General features: G+C 39.0%; 2 protein-coding genes, 2 long non-coding RNA genes and 1 pseudogene across 5 annotated transcripts; 3 read left to right on the top strand and 2 right to left on the bottom strand.

Annotated features, from left to right (window-relative positions):
• Positions 1-694: 694 nt before the first annotated feature.
• On the top strand, positions 695-6,316 carry AT1G51175 (annotated as a pseudogene; the record flags this gene model as incomplete). The annotated part of the gene is made up of 1 exon: positions 695-6,316.
• A 383-nt stretch (positions 6,317-6,699) lies between these two features.
• On the bottom strand, positions 6,700-9,066 carry AT1G51172 (uncharacterized protein; the record flags this gene model as incomplete). The annotated part of the gene is made up of 5 exons (NM_001160945.1): positions 6,700-7,176; positions 7,255-7,461; positions 7,534-7,661; positions 7,736-8,404; positions 8,502-9,066. 5 exons carry the CDS (start codon positions 9,064-9,066, stop codon positions 6,700-6,702), a joined length of 2,046 nt encoding a protein of 681 aa, NP_001154417.1.
• Positions 9,067-15,345: 6,279 nt separating this feature from the next.
• Positions 15,346-15,564, bottom strand: AT1G07723. The gene has a single exon (NR_139297.1). It is a non-coding gene; the product is annotated as an other RNA (long non-coding RNA).
• A 164-nt stretch (positions 15,565-15,728) lies between these two features.
• AT1G07717 lies at positions 15,729-15,995 on the top strand. The gene has a single exon (NR_139296.1). It is a non-coding gene; the product is annotated as an other RNA (long non-coding RNA).
• Positions 15,996-17,217: 1,222 nt separating this feature from the next.
• Positions 17,218-18,813, top strand: UCN (Protein kinase superfamily protein). The gene has a single exon (NM_103996.4). It carries the CDS (start codon positions 17,432-17,434, stop codon positions 18,644-18,646), a length of 1,215 nt encoding a protein of 404 aa, NP_564584.1. The 5' UTR covers positions 17,218-17,431; the 3' UTR covers positions 18,647-18,813.
• The last annotated feature ends 1,388 nt before the right edge of the window (positions 18,814-20,201 follow it).

Below are 20,201 nucleotides of genomic sequence, written 5' to 3'. Positions count from 1 at the left end.
AATTTTTCTCTCCGTAGAGTTTTATGTCAAACCAATTACTAACAAAAAACAAATGTTGAATCGGGTAAATTCAGAAGTTTTAAAACTATGTAGAGAGAAGTTCTTTCTAAACTCTATTTTTCTTTTGATTTAATTTATGCAATCTTATTCAAACATGCTTTCTATTTCTATGATCATATTTGAGTATCTTCTTAGGTTTAGGTTTCTCATTAGAGATTTAGATAAATTAGTAGATCGATAACCTGTTAGGATTTATCTTTACAGTTTTTCATCTTTAATTGTTCTTAATTCTAGTTGTAGAGTAGCTAACTAAAATTTGTTCTGAAGTTAATAGGTAAAATCCAAGAGGGCTCTTGTTGTTAGAACTATCATAAATGGGTCTAAATAGCTAGATGCGGATAGGTTTGATTTAGATACGTAAGTAAACTTACCAAACCAGATATTAATGTTTGCTTAATTCTAAGAATCTACATATAAGGTGGGGTAAATACTATTGAACATAGTAAGTCAATGCAACGAGAGTTGATTGATTATAGAATTGAGATTTGCAGTTCTAGAACGGTGCAATAACAATTTTAAGTAACTCATAGATCTACTATTTGACTATTTCTTGAGAATTCTCTAAACCTGATATTTTAATTATCTGAATTTTACGTCAATTTAATTTGATTTTTTGTCTTTTAATTTACAATGACTTGATTTAGCTTAATTTCAAAATTTAAACTTACCTTGTGAGTAAAAGAGGTTTGTAGAATTTGACCATTAAGTAGTAACTGTGGATGTCGGATTCGGCCCACTTCGGCCCAATCCGCATTCTATGGGCTTCAAGATGAATTGGGCCCAATTCATAGCCCAGTATGAGCCTGGCCGCTTAAAGGGTGATCCGACATTAATACAGAAACGGAAGGATCGCGACTTAAACTGCGCATTAAAGTCCCGAGTTGAAGATTCGTAACGTACGACGTAAATAAGGCGAGATCCGCAGCGTGAAATCAGCAAATAGTTTAATACGTTTGATCCGATGTATTGAGTATAAATACGAGTTGATGACAATTGTAATGGGGACGATTCATGAAATACTAATACTATACACAAAATTCACAAACACATTCTTCTCTTCTCGATTCGATCATTGTTCGTTTAACAAGACTAAAGATCCTCGTAAAAACAACCACAAGATTCTAATTGCGGATTCCGACATCCACAATTTGGCGCTAGAAGGAGGGGAATAAAGTCTTTTACTTCAGAGCAACGATCAATCCACCATGAGCAACACCGACGATCAGAGTTCCGGCGGCCAAGCCTCCACCCTCGACAACATCAAGCAGCTGCTTCAGCAGCTATCCGAGAAAACCGACAGACAGCAGCTCGCCGTAACGACACTCTCCGATAAGTTCGTATCTTTCCAAGAGCGTTGCAATGGCCAGCTCGCCGCTTTAGCTGTAAACCATTCCGAGATCAGGTCAACACACAATGCATATGCCGAGCGGGTTGATTCTCTGCAGGAACGGCATGGACTACAGGTGTTCGAACACGACTCAACTTTCAGCGCGCCGCGAGCCCAAGCGTCCAGAATTCGCAGGAAGCTTCTGGTCAGCAATCTCCTTCACCTCCGGTTGACGTCAGAGCAACATCGACACAAAATCCAGTCATCCAATCTCCGTCAGCAGGTCTTGCTGCAGTCTCAGATGAGACAATAGCTCGGGCGCCGGCTCCACTGGATCCCGCCATCAGACTCCCGAATTCTAATCCCCGACCAGAGCCGAGCACAGTCAACTCGGAGCTGCAGAACCTTCAAGATCAAATGTGGGCAATGAACGCAAAGGTTCATCAGGCTACCACGTCGGCCCCCGAAGTGGAAAAAGTTATTGAAGCAACAAGGAGGACACCTTTCACTTCGAGAATCTCAAAGCTTCGTATTCGCGATTTCCGAGATTTCAAACTCCCCGGTTACAACGGCAAGGGAGATCCAAAAGAATATCTGACTTTTTTCCAGGTCATCGCAGGTCGAGTCCCGCTTGAGCCACATGAAGAAGATGCAGGGCTCTGCAAGCTATTCTCAGAAAGTTTGTCAGGTCCCGCACTTACCTGGTTCACCCAGTTAGAAGAGGGTTCGATCGATAACTTTAAGCAACTCTCCACTGCTTTCATTAAGCAGTACGGGTACTTTATCAAAAGTGACGTCACTGAGGATCATCTTTGGAACCTCTCTTAAGGAGCTGACGATCCACTTCGAACTTATATCACTGCCTTCAAAGAGATCATGGTCCAAGTACCCAACCTGTCTGATTCGGCAGCTCAGTCCGCCCTCAAGAACGGTTTGTGGCATGAGTCGCATTTCCGTGAATCTCTAACTGTAAACTGCCCCGAATCGATTCAGGACGCCCTTCATCAAGCAACGAACTGGATCAATGCCGAAGAAGAACGGGCTTTTTTGGCTACGAAGTTTAACGCTGCACCAAAAGCCTCCCCACCTGCAACCTCGAAGAAACCCTCCGAGCTCCGAAAGCCAGCAGCAGGAACTTTTTCTGTTGAGAAGGAGCCGCTCAAAACTTCCCCAAAAGCGTCACCATCGAAACCGCCTTTCTCTCCAAAAGGCAAGAATGGAGCTCTCCCGAGCAACAAATGGGTCCGAGATCCTAACGCATACTGTGAGATTCACAAAATGAATGGTCATGCGACAAAGGATTATAAGGCTTTGGGAAGGTTGTTGGCTGCAAAATTTGCTTCGGGAGAAATTCATGATATCGATGTCACAACAATCGATTTGGCTCAGACAGCGTACGACGTGTTAGATTTCGAGATATCTTCACCTCCCAACAAAAAGCAAAAGAACGAGCCAGCTCCCGTCACTCCAAAAGGCCCGAAGAAGATGGTCAAAGTAATTATGGGAGGATCTAAACTCTTTCGGGATTCTGTCAGCGCAATTAAGCAGCACGAAAGGAAGGTGGTCGCTCCGGTGGCGAAAAGGCCTAAGACCAATCAAATTGACTGCCCTGAAATTTCATTTTCGGAGGAAGAAACCTCCGACTTAGATAAACCGCACGACGATGCCCTCGTGATATCGCTCGACGTGGGGAACTGCGAGGTGCAAAGAGTCCTCATTGATACTGGGAGTTCTGTCGACCTAATTTTTCTGGATACCCTCGTACGTATGGGAATTTCTAAGAAGGATATCAAAGGAGCTTTGAGTCCTCTCGTTTCCTTCACGAGCGAGACTTCAATGTTACTCAGAACGATTACACTTCCGGTCACTGCTCAAGGGATTGTGAAAATGATCGAATTCACCGTTTTTGATCGACCTGCCGCTTACAATATAATACTTGGAACACCTTGGCTTTACGAGATGAAAGCAGTCCCTTCGACTTACCATCAATGTGTCAAGTTTCCAACTCCCACCGGAGTAAAGCAAATCTTGGGAAGTCAGCGTACATCTAGAATGTGTTATATGACTGGACACAAGCTCAAAGTCAAATAGCAACCACAGCTCGAGGCCGCTCCGAATCCAATTAAAAAAGTAGGAGACGACCTCGTAGAGCGGGTGATAATAAGCGAGGAGCATCCAGATCAGCTTGTCGGTATCGGAGCTAATCTAGGCGAAAGTTTCCGAAGCAAACTTGTTCTTTTCCTCAAGCGAAACAAGGGAACTTTCGTCTCGAGCGTTGGCGAAATGACCGGGATCAGCACGGAAGTCATTTCGCATGAGTTAAACGTCGACCCAACTTTCAAACCGGTCAAGCAAAAATATCGGAAACTTGGTCCGGACCGCGCGGAAGCAGTAAATGCCGAAGTCGTCAGACTCCTCGAAGAAGGATTAATCCGCGAAGTCAAGTATCCGGAATGGCTTGCAAACCCCGTGGTGGTCAAGAAAAAGAATGGAAAGTGGCGTGTCTGTGTAGATTTCACCGACCTCAACAAGGCATGCCCGAAGGACTGTTTTCCACTTCCCCATATTGACCGACACGTGGAATCAACTACGGGACACGAAATGTTATCTTTTATGGACGCATTCTCCGCATACAATCAGATCCTGATGAACCCGGATGACCAGGAGAAAACTTCCTTTATAACGGAACGAGGAACATACTGTTCAAAGATCTCCTCGGCAAAACAATGGAGGTTTATATCGACGACATGTTGGTGAAATCGGCTTTCTCCACTTCGCATCTCGATCATCTTCAGCAGTGTTTCGATATTTTGAACAAGTTCGTTATGAAATTGAATCCCTCGAAGTGCACTTTCGCCGTTCCCTCAGGCGAGTTCCTCGGCTATATTGTGACTGAACGAGGTATCGAAGCGAATCCAAGGCAGATAAACGCTTTTCTAGCAATGTCTTCACCTCGGACAATAAGTGAAGTCCGGCGTTTGACCGGTCGAGTAGCTGCCTTGAACAGGTTCATCTCACTATCTACCGACAAGTGCTTGCCTTTCTAAACTTTACTTCGGAAGGCGAATAGAGGTTGCGAAGACGCTTTTAAGCAGTTAAAGAACTACCTTTCGGAACCTCCAGTTCTCGCAAAACCCGAATTCGGAGAAAGACTCTTTCTCTATATCTCTGTCTCGGTAAGTGCGGTAAGCAGCGTCTTAGTACGAGTCGAACGAAGTGACGAGCGACCTATTTTTTACGTTAGCAAATCCTTTTCTGACGCCGAAACAAGATACCCGATGATGGAGAAGCTGGCTTTAGCCGTCGTAACTTCAGCTCGGAAACTCCGGCCATATTTTCAGTCTCACCCAATCGTGGTTTTAACATCTCTGCCACTTCGGGCCATCCTTCACAGTCCGTCTCAGTCAGGACGGCTAGCCAAATGGGCCATCGAGTTGAGTGAATTCGACCTCGAATTTCGTGCGCGGACAAGTCTGAAGTCTCAAGTTCTCGCTGATTTCCTGATCGAACTCCCTCTAGCTACTGCTGAATCCGATGTTCCGAGTCAACCCTGGATCCTTCATGTCGATGGCGCTTCATCAAAACAAGGCTCTGGAGCCGGAGTTCGCCTCAAGTTACCTACGGGCGAAGTCCTTGAACAATCTTTCCGGCTCGCTTTCAACGCCTCCAATAACGAAGCAGAGTATGAGTCTCTGCTAGCCGGTCTTCGCCTCGCTATTGGAGTTGGGGTTCGAGCCCTACAGGCTCACTGCGATTCACAGCTGGTTGCAAGCCAGTACTCCGGAGACTACGAGGCTAAAGATAGTCGAATGGAGGCTTACCTGGATCAGGTTCGGGAGCTGACAGCAAAGTTCGAAAAGTTCGAGCTGACGCTCTAGCCGCTTTAGCATCTACTTCCGAAGTAACCGTCACACGGATAATTCCTGTCGAAACAATAGCTTAGCCAAGTATACATCTCGAGGAAACGAATTTTGTCACCACTCGAGCTATGCGCAGGCGACTTGACGAAAAAGCAGGCAGTCCCGAACCTCAACAACCTGACGACGGGGATGACAGTCCAGAATTTGTACCTCCCGTTGCCGAGGACGAGGTGCCCATAACTGATAATCCCGAGGTTTCTAATCAGATACCTCACGATTGGGGGGCAGACTGGAGAGAACCAATTCGGAATTACATCCTCCACGGAGTGCTTCCTCCCGACAAATGGGCAGCTCGTAAATTAAAAGCTACTAACGCGCGTTTTTGCATAGCAAATGACATCCTCTACAGGAGACTTATTTCGGCTCCGGACGCTATCTGTATCTTTGGCGAACAACCCCGAACCGTCATCAAAAAAATTCATGACGGGACTTGTGGAAATCACTCCGGAGGTCGTTCTTTGGCGTTCAAAGTCAAGAAATACGGGTATTTCTGGCCGACAATGATGGCAGACTGTGAAGCGTACGCACGACGATGTGAGCAATGTCAAAAACATGCACCATACATCCTGCAACCAGCCGAACTCCTTACCTCGGTGTCTGCACCTTATCCATACATGAAGTGGTCAATGGATATCATCGGGCCGCTCCACGTTTCAACCCGGGGCGTGAGGTTCTTACTCGTTCTGACCGATTACTTCTCAAAGTGGGTCAAAGCTGCGACTTATTCAAACATAACTCAAGTTCAAGTCCGAGCTTTCATTTGGAAGGAAATCATTTGCAGGCACGGCTTACCATATGAGATTGTAACCGATAACGGACCTCAGTTCATCTCCAAACATTTCGAATCTCTCTGTGTACGTAGGCAGCCCGTACTTTGGGTCTGACTTGATCCCCACCTTTGGGTACGTAGGCAGCCCGTACTTTGGGTCCAGTCTCTTCATTATTCAAATAAAAACAAATTTTCTTTCTTGAAGCAAAGATTTTTTATCAATTTCTATTTCCGAAACAAGCCTCGGGTGGATATCTACACGTTCAAACCCTCGCTTCGAATATACCCGAACTAAGTCCGAGACTTGGGATTCGCGGTCATAAATGACCTCCCTACTAACACTGAGTCTAGCTCGTTAGGGAGGTCATCTTTGTTTTGCTTAACTCAGTTTTTTATACGAAGAGTAAACCGAGCTCAGCTCGTAATTCGGAAAATAAACTAGCTAATTCAATTAAAATAAACGGTCCCAGTGACCTCCAAAATCAAGTACTTAAAAACAAAAAGGCCTCCGTGCCCAACGTAAAGTTAAGTACTTCGAACAAAAGGCCTTCGTGGCCAAATAAAGCAAATTCGAGTTTTAAAAGAAAACAAGTGGGGGTCCACTTCGGTCCAAAACAACCCCATTATTCCGCCTGCTCGGACTCTTTTTCAACATCGACCGGGAACATAGCCACGATTCCAGCCTCCGAGGTCGAACCCTTGTTGGAACCCCTTTCGTTGATCGCTATCGCTTCATCTTGAGTAGCGTTTTCCGCAGTCATCTCCGGGGGAGTGTCAGCTAGGAGCAAGGTAAGCTCAACAGGGTCAGGTCGGGGAGTCTTCTGTTCGGCAGCTCGTTGCACGAACTTTGCTTCGTCAGCACGAACCGACTCAAGCTCCACATCGATGTCGGGGATTTCCCCCTTCTGAATCTCCTCGAGCAATTCCCGGTTTGCTCTGGTCTCTGCTACGCGGACCTTTAGCGTTTTAACCTCTTCGGACTGCCGGAAGAAGTTCCCATACTTCGATGAGAACTCGTGAAATCGAGCTTTGACCTTCTTCCTTTCTTCCTTCCTGGCGACGTCAATTTTCCCGGCCTGCTCCTCTTCAAGTTTCCTTAGCTTCTCCTCGCAAACGTTGAGTTCAGCTCAGGCCTGGTTCTCGTTGTCGGCTGCAGCAAGATAGGCATTTTTACCTACCTCTAGTTTCGCCATGAGGTCAATGTTGTTCACCTCGAGTTCCTGGATCCGGGGTTCAACGTCTTTCATACGCTTCAACACTCTGCTGGCCCTCTCCACCGTATGAGCGTTCTCGTCTTCACTTCGCCTGAAGTTGTCGAGTTCGCTATCTTTGTCAGAAAGCTGATCTTCATGACTGTAGAAGACGGAGTTGAATTCCAGGATTAGCTGCAAAATCAAAGGGTGATATTAGTCTCGGTTTTACGTCGGATTTCCTTGTAAACCAGATGAAGCTTTTACCTTGCCGAGTTTCCCAGCGAAGCGAAGGTAGTTGTCCTTGTTCACCTCTTTCATTTCATCGAAGGGGGCGATGGCAGAACCAGGGGCCACGAGAGTCCTCATGATGTCGGCAAAGGAAGACGGGGGAGCTATAGCAAAAGCATAGAAATGTGAGATGCCATAGTGTATCCTGTCATGTCAATTCGGAATAAAAGTACGTTACCTGGAGGAGGAGTGCTACGAGGTTCCGACCTGCGAGCTTCAGATTCCTGAGACGAAAGAACTACGAGGCTTGGAGGAACCTCTTTCGGGTCTTCTTTAGTTTTTCCCGCACCAGTATTCTTCTCTTCAAGACGGGGACAAGATGAGCGAGGCGAAGGGCAGGAGTCGTCTTCAGGTTTCTTCCTTTTCTTTTCGGCTTCCCGCGTCGCCGAATCTTTGCTTTGCGGCTTCTTGGCAAGGCTCCCTGCTTCGGAGGTCGGAGCTCCGGAATTTTTCGTAGCAGAAGTCGGGGTCTTTCCAGGCTCCTGGCGAGATTTGACCTTGTTGTCGGTCACCAGATGCTTGGCTTTCTCCGCAGCTCGGAGTTTGCTGTCCTCAAGGGTCCCCGACATCACGACCCTGTCAGACAGGATCCTGGCCTTTTCCTGGTCAGCTCTTTCCCTCTCACGCTTCTTCTCAGCTCGGTACGATGGTCCAGACATCTCAGCTTTGCAAAATATACGAGGAGAAAAGGGAGGTGAAGAGATAGCAAGGTCAGGACGGGTCCGAAGTCGTTTGCCAGATGCTCGGATTCGATCCGAAGTAAGAGCTTCCCAACCAAGGTCATGACGGCAAAAGTTCGAGAAGTGAGATGCAAATGTGCGAGAAACGGGAGGAATGGTAACCTTCACTGCAAAAACGAAAGCAAGGAAAGGGTTAAATCGCTGAAGTCGGGGTTATTGATGAAAGAGTTAGTTCAAAATGGTATCCTAAGCCAAGCTAACTACCCGCCCGAGTTGTCCAGTCAGATACAAATAAATCAGACTTCTCCTCGTAAGTGAGTTCATTCACAGGAAAGAAGAAGTAAGACTTTCTCCAGTGTTCATCTTTTTCTGGGAAGTCTTCGAAGACTCGAAAACCTTTCCGAGGTGATAGGAAAAAAGTGTTGTTAGTCCGACTTTTCTTCACTGCATATAACTGAAGGAAGTCGGACAGCGCGAGTCGGAAACCATCTTCTTCCGCCAGAGTAAGAAGACATAACACTGTCCGAATTACGTTCGGACATAGTTGAGGGAGGGCGATCCCGAACTCGTGCATAAGATCGATCAGGATGTCGGGAAGTGGAAAGAAAAGCCCACATTCTGAAAAGAAAATTTCGAAGGCGCAAGTGTGTCCCGGAGGTGGAGATTCAGGGGAAGTCTTTGTACCAGGAGAAATCAACTTTATTTGGTGAGGGATCTGGTGAGCTCCTCTTAACAGCGTAAGTCTGCTCGGAGTTGACAGCGAAGTCATGTATTTTCCAAACTGACCGTCAATCGAGAACACTTCCCGTGAGATCTGTCTCGGAGGCATGACAAACAGCGCGACGTCACCAAAACGAATAAAAGAAGATCTGAGGAGAGTTCTCTGTTGAAGAACACTTTGAAGGTCTGCTGAAGATCTTCCTCAGAAACGAAGAACACTTTGAAGATTTTTTCGCCAGAATCCGGCGATCTGCGACAAATAGCGACGGCGAGTTCAGGTCGCGGCGGAATTTTACCGGAGAACGGTGAACGGGCGGTGGCGAGAACTGAAAATCCTCGTTTTTCTGAATTGAAAATCTGAGAAATTAGTAAGGATTTCCGTCCTAAAAACCGCTGGCTAAACCCTAAAAGCGTTCTCTAGTCCTAACAGAATTCAGAGGTTCTCTAAATCCTATCAAAAATTGAAAGCGAGAACGAAGATCAAAGGAGGATTAGAGACGGTTACCTGAAGCGAGAGGGGAGTCCGTTTACTTATAATCGTTGGGCAGAAGGCGAAGAGATCGTCAGTTTATATAATGGAACGGATGAGCGGGAAAACTAAAACCCTAGGATCCCGAAGCGTCACACTCTATTTGAGGAAAGTCTCGGTAATCGCGCGATTCAGTTTCCTTTTCTCACGTCGAGGATATTCGCTCTCGAGTTGACGTTCCGTGATTCTTGGAACTGTACGATTCGGAATTTCTTAAGTCCCCGATCTGGATCACTTCGAGGACTTGGGGGGCAAATTGTGGATGTCGGATTCGGCCCACTTCGGCCCAATCCGCATTCTATGGGCTTCAAGATGAATTGGGCCCAATTCATAGCCCAGCATGAGCCTGGCCGCTTAAAGGGTGATCCGACATTAATACAGAAACGGAAGGATCGCGACTTAAACTGCGCATTAAAGTCCCGAGTTGAAGATTCGTAACGTACGACGTAAATAAGGCGAGATCCGCGGCGTGAAATCAGCAAATAGTTTAATACGTTTGATCCGATGTATTGAGTATAAATACGAGTTGATGACAATTGTAATGGGGACGATTCATGAAATACTAATACTATACACAAAATTCACAAACACATTCTTCTCTTCTCGATTCGATCATTGTTCGTTTAACAAGACTAAAGATCCTCGTAAAAACAACCATAAGATTTTAATTGCGCATTCCGACATCCACACTAACGACAATCTCTTATTTGAGAGAGTGATCTTAAGGCAATGTGAATTATATCAATTTGCTAAGAGAACTGATTACTTAAATTTAAATATTTTCAAACTAATATAAAGATTAAATTTTGAATAAGTAATTAATCAAACAGTTATTAAAATTAAGTGGGATGCCATGAAAGTATCATGCTCGAACAATTTATCACAAAGTATTATTTTACGACTCCAACAGTTTTATAGTATTAGTTAAAATATATGAATTTCTTAAAAGATCAATGTAAGTGAATAACACGAAAACCGGTGGAAATTTCTTGGGAGGCAAAAGATAAAGAGAGAGGTTCACGGGAATCCAAAGAAAGCTATGGAGAGTTTCAATGGTGCGTAGTGTGTGGTGGGAGGAATCGCCGGAAAAGTGCTCGTGTCGCCTCGAGATGACCCTCGTTTGTCAATTCTTTACAATTAATAATACCAAATTATATCAGCTTTAATATTTTTTATTTTTGGTTTTGTTCTTGCAATGTTGAGAACACTTAATAGAGTTTATAGGGTTTGTCTTTGTATGAAACATGATGTCGCATCATAGTTGCTATAGAGTCTTAGATATCTATTTTGCCTCTCTACTATTTTTGAATGATCCCCAAAAAAATGACCAATGTTGGCGACTTGACGTTTGTGTTTGTTTTTAAGGTTTTTAATTTTAAGGTTCTAATGTGTACGTATTGGTGGGATTGTGTTATTTAAAAAAAACAAGGTTTTACAGTCAAATATCAATTCTGGTAGATTGTAGAAAACATTACTAAGGATGTTACAATATGCGAAATTGTAGTACATAGTACAAAAAAACAATTTCACATTACAAACACTTGAATACAAAAATGTTATAAATTCGAATAAGAAAATTTTCAGAATGAGAATTAATGAACTTTTTGGTTGAGTGAGAATTTTTTTGGATTCCACCAATTTCGTTTCACATATGAATTTTTGTATGTACGAAGTGGTAACTGCTAAGTAACTCCCAATCCCATAACAACATAATAATTTCAAACTTCTGCAGGCTTTGGACCCAATTTTCCAGACTCAATCTAGCTTTCTCCAAGCCCATCAAGTTCACTAAGTAATGAGGTCACGTAGGTTTTTCATATGGGCTTATTTTACATAATTCTTTTAGCCCAAACACGTAATGCAAAAGTTTAAGACTTTTGAGCACACACAACTTTTTCTTTTTAATGACAAAAAAAACTTAATATCAAAATGTTAGGTTATTTTTGGCCAATTAAATAAGTAATTATTTATATGATGATTTTTTAAGTGCTTTTTGCATGGTTCCCACTATAAGTCATATTTCAATTCCGATGTGAAATTCGTAACAATAAAAATTAAAAATTATATTCCAAGAGTCAACTTATTTAATTAAAGTTATTTTAGAATTTTTATATTTTGATTTGTTCTGGATGATACTTATTTTGAAGTGTTAAAAGTTTAGTATCTTATTAATATTTTATCATGAATATCAAAAAGTTTTCCCAACACATGATAAATTTTATTCCATCAAATCAAAATCAAATATATTGATATCAAAAAGTGTTTACAAAATACAAAAATATTCCAATATAACCGTTATACGCAAATATGGAAAATTGATATAATTTTGATGAATGAGTACAAGTAACTCATCTATTCTTTGGTATATATTTTTTCTAACTCATCTATTCTTTGGTATATATTTTTCTAAAGTAGTAGGAATATTGTTGGCATTGATGGTGTGAAGTTTTGAGGACTTGTTTTGCTTGCAGCAACTCGCAGGAATTTTGAGTTCATGTTGCTTTACGTAAGTTTTGCTTTTATCTTTTTTTTTGTGGTAGTTTTATTATATCTCGTCGTTTTTAGCGTTTTGTTCGCATTTGTATACTTGTTTGTTGTTATGTTTTTTTTCCTTTCATTTTCTAGTTTGTTAGTCTTTTCTGCTTTTCCTATCCTCTGTAATCCTCAATCACAAAAATTAATTTTTTACCAAAAAAGTAATAAGTATATAATGCGAATATGTAACACAAATTTTAAATAGAAACTAAGAGAAATTTCTTTGTGATACGAATTTTTCTTCTAATATTACTAACAAATAAACGGGAGGGTGTGTATGTAGATTCGGTATTTCGGTTGAAATATTATCAACTAGTGTTATTTCTTTAAAAAAAATTTTGGTTACTAGTGACTAATCAGACACACTAAAACATATTACTATTACACACACATTATGTGGGGTTGATTATGCATACGTTCACATTACAACCTTAGTGTTTCTTCACTTTGTTGTCGGGATTAAATTGTGCCATTAACATAAAATATTTTCATCTTAGCATTAAAGTTTAAGCTATCCTTCATTTTTTCTCATATGTTTTTGGTAAATCGTTGTAGAAGAAATCATGGCCGACAAGCGTCATCATGGTATCGAATTCTCTATTTTTTCATATTTTTTGTTCTGTTTATCTTGCCAATAAAATTTATAAAAGTATATTCTTTTCTTACTTTGATAATGTGAGTGGAATCATAAGAAGAATGTGATTCATGTAATTCCATTATCTCTTTTCTATCTTTCTTTTATGATTTTAACTATCATTCCGTGACCAAAAACCGTGACCAAAAAGCTTTTCTTGTCATATAAATTCTCTTTATTTTTATGACTTTTAGGTGGAAACTTTGCACTCTCTTTTTGGAATTTGGAAAACACCACTGAAATTTTTAGAATATTTTTTTCTTCAATTATAGTCTCAACTCACTAAAACTTTTTCATGGTGAAGAGTAATATAGCTTGCTTTACATGAATTTGCAATGAGGTAATTAAAATAAAAAAGTATATAAATGCATATATATAAGAAAAACTCTATACATACTACAAGACTTTGATTGAGATTTGATCAAAATACTTTCTACAAATTCATATATCTAATAATGACATTGCCAATCCATGAACCGTAGACTAATATAAAGTTCAACAGATCTAATCGAAGAGAAAAAGTTTGTGGGGGTGATAATATATGCTTCATCATAAGTGAGAATAATAGTGGCAAAGGCACAAGAATGTGCCCTAAAGTTATAACTCTTTATCAATTTATATTAACCTCTCTCAATTATTCCAAAAACACATCATTAGTCTTTGTATGGTACGTACGGTGACATCCCACGTGCCCCGACGCTCCCTTTCGCTAACATCTTTATCTTTATAATAAAACGAAAGCAATTACTAAACCATATACATACATATATAGAGACTAATTAATCAGCTTGAGAAAATAATAAGAAGAAGAGATGTTAATTAGGTGGTGGGATAAGAACAAGAGAATTTTGCTGTCTCGTGGACTTAATTGGTTGATTAATCTGATGTACGGAAGGAGTCAATCTTGCATACTACGAAGTTTCCACCTTCTAAGTTCTTTTTCTTTAGATCTCTTTGGCTCTAATTAACCATTTTTCTTTTCTATATTTTAAGATTTTTAAGTAGATATGTATGTATCCAAAATAACCAAATGAGAACTAGATGTCTCTACGTGTAAAAGATCTAGTTTGCTCTTGTTACAATCAAAAGCTTAAATGTAACCTGTTGTATAACTTTAGCTTGCATACATTTATGCATGGTGGATTCCTTAAGTTCGTAGGGTAAATATTTCAACTAAATGTAGTTAGTAAACTAAAATTAGATTTGTTGTTTTTAACGATTAATGCTAATTTAACATCGCATTCGACATACAGAACATCTATGTAAATTTGAATTCTAGTTTTGCTAAACATTACAATTTCGTAAGGCGAATCAGAAATTTTGCAAATTTTTAAAAATCTAGGTCATAAACACATTTAACATGTATTTTATTTGCCAACAAAAGTTTAAAACTAAGAGAAATCTAAGAAAATGAACTCTTAGCAAAATAATTCTCTTTTTAAATGACAAAAATATTAGCATTAAATTTGTGGGCGCCATATTTCTCATCATGTAACAAACACTAGTTTCTCGATTTGTTATTTCAATAAATTTATGTGCACACACTTGAAACTTGTTTCCCAATTATTGGTTGGTTGGTAACTTCGTATTAGCTTCCGGTTCCAACTGATTCGGTTTGTGAGCTCTAGATTAAACATATAGTCAAATTTTGTGTATGGCTGGTAAACACTCTTTGTTTCTCGTTCGTTTAAAAATTAATGCATAAAATCCTTTAACTAAACAAATTTTCCTTCTTCTCTTATAAACTTGAAATTATAGTTCAAGAAGACAAAATTTCCTTTAAATGCTGTCATGTTAAATAAGTAAGTGCCGGATCTACCTACACCATCAACGATCATAAAAGCTTTTCTAAATATGTTCAATTATTGGTTAGCTTCTTTAGGTTAGGTCTATCTAACTAGTAATTAGTTTTTCCACTAATAAATCATCTCTAGGATTCACATGTAAGAAAAGGTTACATCCATCAACATTTATAAAACACTTTTATTACCAATAATAAAATACAAAAACAACTCACTCTATGAAGGTGAGTTAGAAAACTGATAAGTTTGATGAGAGTAAGAACACAAAAGTGTTTAGGGAAGAATTATATTAGACTCTCATGAAAATAATAGAATAATTTACATTCTCTTATATAGAGATTAGGATAAACAAAAATGTAAATAATATAGTTAGAGATAATGCTAAATTTCCTAAACTTCAATATATTTTCTAGAATAATATCTTTTTGCCATATCTTGATCTTTTCATCTCGACTGTCGATCTCGATCGATCTTCGGTTCTCCATATCCCAATACCGATTTTCGGTTCTCCATATCCCAATAAAAACATTCATTATATAAGTAAAGAATAATAATAATTGAAATAATTCACACAAAATAATGAAAGTAGGTTAATAATTGCAGCAAGAGATTAACACTTTGCAGATTTACAGAGAAATGATACAGCTTTACATATAAATGTGGTGGTTGCGACTATCCAGTTTGGCTTGTCGACACAATTGCCCTCTATTGCATTGATCATTATGATATCGCACGTGTTCCATTCATTTAAATCTTTAGAATGTATTGGGAGGAAATAAAATATTACTATATTATAAACAAATACATAAAATGAAAATTAAAAATAAAGTTTATAAAAATACTCTTCGAAATGATGATATATCAGTATTAAAGTTCATGAGATATATATGCTTTGGAATGACTTGTTTAACCCAAACCAAGCACTTTAGTTTACCCTGGCATATACACTAAAATTTCACAATATTGATACTTTGAAAGAAGTGTGAATTTTTTTCCATCATATATAGTACTGTACTCAACATTATCGAATTATTGGTGTCCGTCAATATAATATGAGTAATATGGTCAGCAAGTTGCTTGATCCTCACATTGCGATAAGGGGATAAACTTTACTGTATTTACCTTGAGTCATATCTCAGTGTATACAAATTTCTGGGATTCCAAAAGTACTAGGTCCATTAGACCACCTCCATTGGAGGGACCTAGAGAGTTTCTTAATGAAATTCTAATGAAAACAAGTAAAAAAATAAATCAGAATTGTGTGAAATCCTAAGGTGCGAACCTTAGCTTAGGTGTTTTGTAACGTGTAAGGTCCGTGTACGTGGCACACCCACTTACTACTTTTTATTCAGTTTCTGTTGAAATTTGGTTGCTCTTCTGTTTCATTTTAGTTGCTCTATTTTTATTATATTGCTTTTTTGTTTCTGAAATTATACAAGTATCTTTTTCTTAACATCAAATCATACGTAGATATTGAATACTAATCATATGTATACGTTTAATCTCTAATATCAGAAAAATTATTTTGTAGGCAAATGATTAATAAACATATAAAAACTAAGCTGTGTTGTATTACATTTAAAAATGAAGCTCTTCTCTCAAGTTTTTTTTATCATTTTGTTAATTGGGATGGTGTAGTGTGTTCACATAATTGTATACCTCTGTTTATCTCATTGAGTACTAACCTGATATTTGATGGTGTTATATGTTACCTATTATATCCCCCTGGTTCTATTTCTCTGGACTGTTCTCTGCTTTTAGCTATTAGTTTTGTCTCCAAAATTTCACAAGTTATGATGATGGATCAGTCACTTTTGGTTTTGTGGAATTGGCACTTTTGTCACTTTTGGAACGGAAAAAATGTCGAAGAAGAACAATTTAGCGAAGAGAAAGAAGCAGCACGAGTACAACCTTCAAAGTAGGTTGTTTCAATTCATTTCTAAATATCGAAGAAGAACTCTTATCGTCATTCAAGTTTTTTATTTCTATATTTTTGTTTTGTTTTTATGTTATGTATGTTTAGAATTTTAATATTTTTAATAATGATTATGTTTTGTGTTTTAAGAAACCAATTTAAAGACTCCACCATTGGACTAAAAAATATAAGGATTCAACAAAAAAATCTAAATTTTCATTTATTCAAAATTTAATCATATAAAATGTTAAGGAGTCCTTAATTAGGTGTTCCAATGGGGATGCTCTTAGATCCAACAAAATGATACATGCGGTCCAGAGATCTGTCCAAAAATTTCTCTTTCTACTGCTGCCAACTCTAGTGTGGATGGTGCTATATAGATCTTCTCTCCAAATTTCAGTAGCTTCCAAAACCATCGTATGGATATATAGGTGCCGTTAATGACTAACCCTAGCTAGCTACCCTAGAGTGAAAAATAATATCTACGGAAAAGAATTAAAAAATTTATCTTATTATATTCCTCAATTCATAATCTATATTGTTTTTTTTATCTAGAATTATAACATCATAAATTTGGAGTTATTCGAGATGCAAATTATAGAACTGAATTTGAGGCGAGTTTAATTACGTAATTGACCATAAAACCAATACTACCGTACCAATCTGTAGGAGGAATTTAGATAGTTCCATACTTCAATCTATATATCGTCGTTATTATACAGAAATAAACTGATTACAAAGTTGCAAGAGAACCTTAACTTTAAAAAATCTGATGTTCAAATCTCAAGAGAAGAAAAGTATATCATATAAGATTCAAACTCTTTTTTTTTTTTTTGTAGTTTCCCTTAATGCGAATTAATGAGAGACAGTATTAATCGATCGTTATATATAAAAATAAATTACAGAACCATTGAATAGTTGAAAACAATAAAGAAGAAGTTCTTAAAAAGCGTTACACTCGAAAATCACAATTGTATATAAAAGGGACACGAGGAGACATAAACGCAACGTTTCAGACCCACTCGTCTCCTTCCTTCTCATCTCTCTCTTTCTCTCACAATGGAGACAAGACCATCATCATCATCTTCTCTTTCACCGGCGACGAATCTTAACCTCGACAGACTCAAAGTTCTCAAACTCCTCGGAAAAGGCGCCACCGGAACAGTCTTCCTCGTCCACGACTCTGTTTCCGACTCCTCTGTTTCTTCTCCCTTTGCTTTAAAACTCGTCGACAAATCCTCCGCATCTTCTCTCCGCCGTGCAAGGTGGGAAATTCAGATCCTCCGACGTCTCTCCGATGACACAAACCCAAACCCATTTCTCCCAAAACTCTTAGCTTCATCAGAATCCTCTGAATTCATCGCATGGGCTTTACCTTACTGCTCCGGTGGAGATTTAAACGTCCTCCGACAACGTCAAAACGACGGCGTTTTTAGCTCCTCCGTTATTAAATTCTACTTAGCTGAAATCGTCTGTGCGCTTGACCACCTTCATACCATGGGGATCGCTTACAGAGACTTGAAACCTGAGAATATACTTCTTCAAGAATCGGGTCACGTGACTTTAACCGATTTTGATCTCTCTTGTAGTCTCAATAAACCCACCCGACCCGAATTCTATCATCTATCCGACCCGGAACCGGATCCGAACCCGGAATCGAATCTCAGTCATAATAAGAAAAGTCTGAGAATTTTCCGGCAGAAGAAGAAGAAGACGAAGTCAGCTCGTGTTAACCCGATTACACGACGGAGACTGAGTTTTTCCGGCGGTGAACGGTCAAATTCGTTTGTTGGGACTGATGAGTATATATCGCCGGAGGTAATTCGCGGCGACGGACACGATTTTGCCGTCGATTGGTGGGCTCTCGGAGTTTTAACGTACGAGATGATGTACGGAGAGACACCGTTCAAAGGAAGAAACAAAAAAGAAACTTTTCGTAACGTGCTGGTGAAGGAACCTGAATTCGCCGGGAAACCGTCGGATTTAACCGATTTGATCCGTCGGTTATTGGTTAAAGATCCGACGAAGCGGTTTGGTTTCTGGCGAGGCGCGGCGGAGATAAAGGAGCATGCTTTTTTCAAAGGAGTGAGGTGGGAGTTGTTAACGGAAGTGTTGAGACCTCCGTTTATTCCGTTGAGAGATGACGGAGACTTGACGGGGAAAGTAACGGAGGAAAGTGGGTTTGGTATAAAGGAATATTTCGAGAAACTGAAAACGCCGCCGTTACCGTTACCGCACGAGTGTTCTGAAAACAATCCGTTTGTTGATTTCTGATCCACGCGTGGGAGAATCTATCACACGTATAATAGTTTTTTAGATTCTCTTTTTTTTTTGCTTGTTCTGTTAGCTTTTCTGATTTTGATGTGTATAAACAAATAATTGTTAGAACAAAAATCAAGAAACCGAAAATATAATAAACTTTAAACTAGTATTGTTACAAATTATTGTTATAGATAACTGACGGAAGCCAACAAATTAGCTGAAGAAAAATACGTTGTGATAGATATATATACGTCACCAGTATCAACAAAAGTTTAAACAACGTTACTAGGGGAAATAATTGATCCTGATAACTAAGAGGAAAATAGTAAAAGGACTGTTGATTCATATAACCCACACGGTCTAATTGTTCCGTAAAGCATGGTACTTGATGATTACGAGTTTACTACGATGTTTAAACGACACAACGAATGTCATTTGTGTTATTGCAAAGGGACAGTGGAGTATCTCTTTGTAGTATGCTAATAGAAGGATAAAAAAGAAGAAGATCAAAGAAGTGTAATAAAAGCCACAATGAAGAAATTGGTTTCTAAGTCATCAATAACATTGATGGGAATATATTTTCAATCAAATATAAAGTTGGTGACATGCATATCAATAATCTTAGCAATATAATTGATTTTTTTTATGAAAGAGAAAATATATATAAACATTAGATATGAGACAATGTGAATAGTAAAAGTTGTTCACGAGTTGAAGTTTATCTTGATTTATGTAATTAGGAGATGATGGATGATACTATATAATTGGTGTAATTGATTGAAAAATGTTTCATAACGAAATTTTTCAAACAACGGATTTCGATACAATTATTTCTTTACTTTTCTAGATACGTCGTATATGAATAATTCTTGCTTGATGACTATTCTAATCCCCTATTGTTAATCACTTAAATTATAGGCATCGTTTTTTTCCATCATATCAAATCATCTAAGATGCTAAAATGGCATCGGAGGAAAATCTAATATGTCGATGTGTGGCTACAATGGATCAACTATTTCCCCTACTTTTATAGCATGTTGAAATATGGGCGAAAAAGGTTTAGGTGCATATGAGCAAGTCACGGGTAAGATGAATGAACCTTGGCAATATTAAGAACACACCTACAAGCTTATAACTTTTCTAAGGTTTTTGTTGCAAATAAGGTTGTCCTTTTATAAGTTGTTCGGCCAAATTTGAGCAACAGTGAGATACACTCGCACACATGTACGAGCTAGAGTTAGATTCTCTTAATGTGAAACATCAAAACGAATTGAGAAAACATAATATATCATTTGACCATTTAAAAAAGCTTGCGATTACTATATTAATTCGGATATTAGTCAGGAATAATTGATCGACAAGAATTGATTAGAATACTTTATCCTTTTTTTCAGGGCTCACTTTTAATAAGATTTTAGAAAGAACTTCCACCATTGACTTGGTTATGTAGTGAGAGAAGACAAAAAGGAAGGAGATAAAAAGGGGACAAAGACTATTGACATTTACGAAAAATGACAAAACTAATATTTGATTTCGAAGAAAAAAACCTTATAGAAAAAACAGAAGA

Source organism: Arabidopsis thaliana (genome assembly GCF_000001735.4).
Source record: "Arabidopsis thaliana chromosome 1 sequence".
NCBI classification, from domain to species: Eukaryota; Viridiplantae; Streptophyta; class Magnoliopsida; order Brassicales; family Brassicaceae; genus Arabidopsis; species Arabidopsis thaliana.
The sequence above is the reverse complement of the archived record's forward strand: the minus strand, read 5'-3'. Positions and strand labels throughout refer to the sequence as shown.

Bases quoted from the DNA above. Each gene is read 5' to 3' on its own strand.
- UCN (NM_103996.4), top strand. From the start codon at position 17,432: ATGGAGACAAGACCATCATCATCATCTTCTCTTTCACCGGCGACGAAT.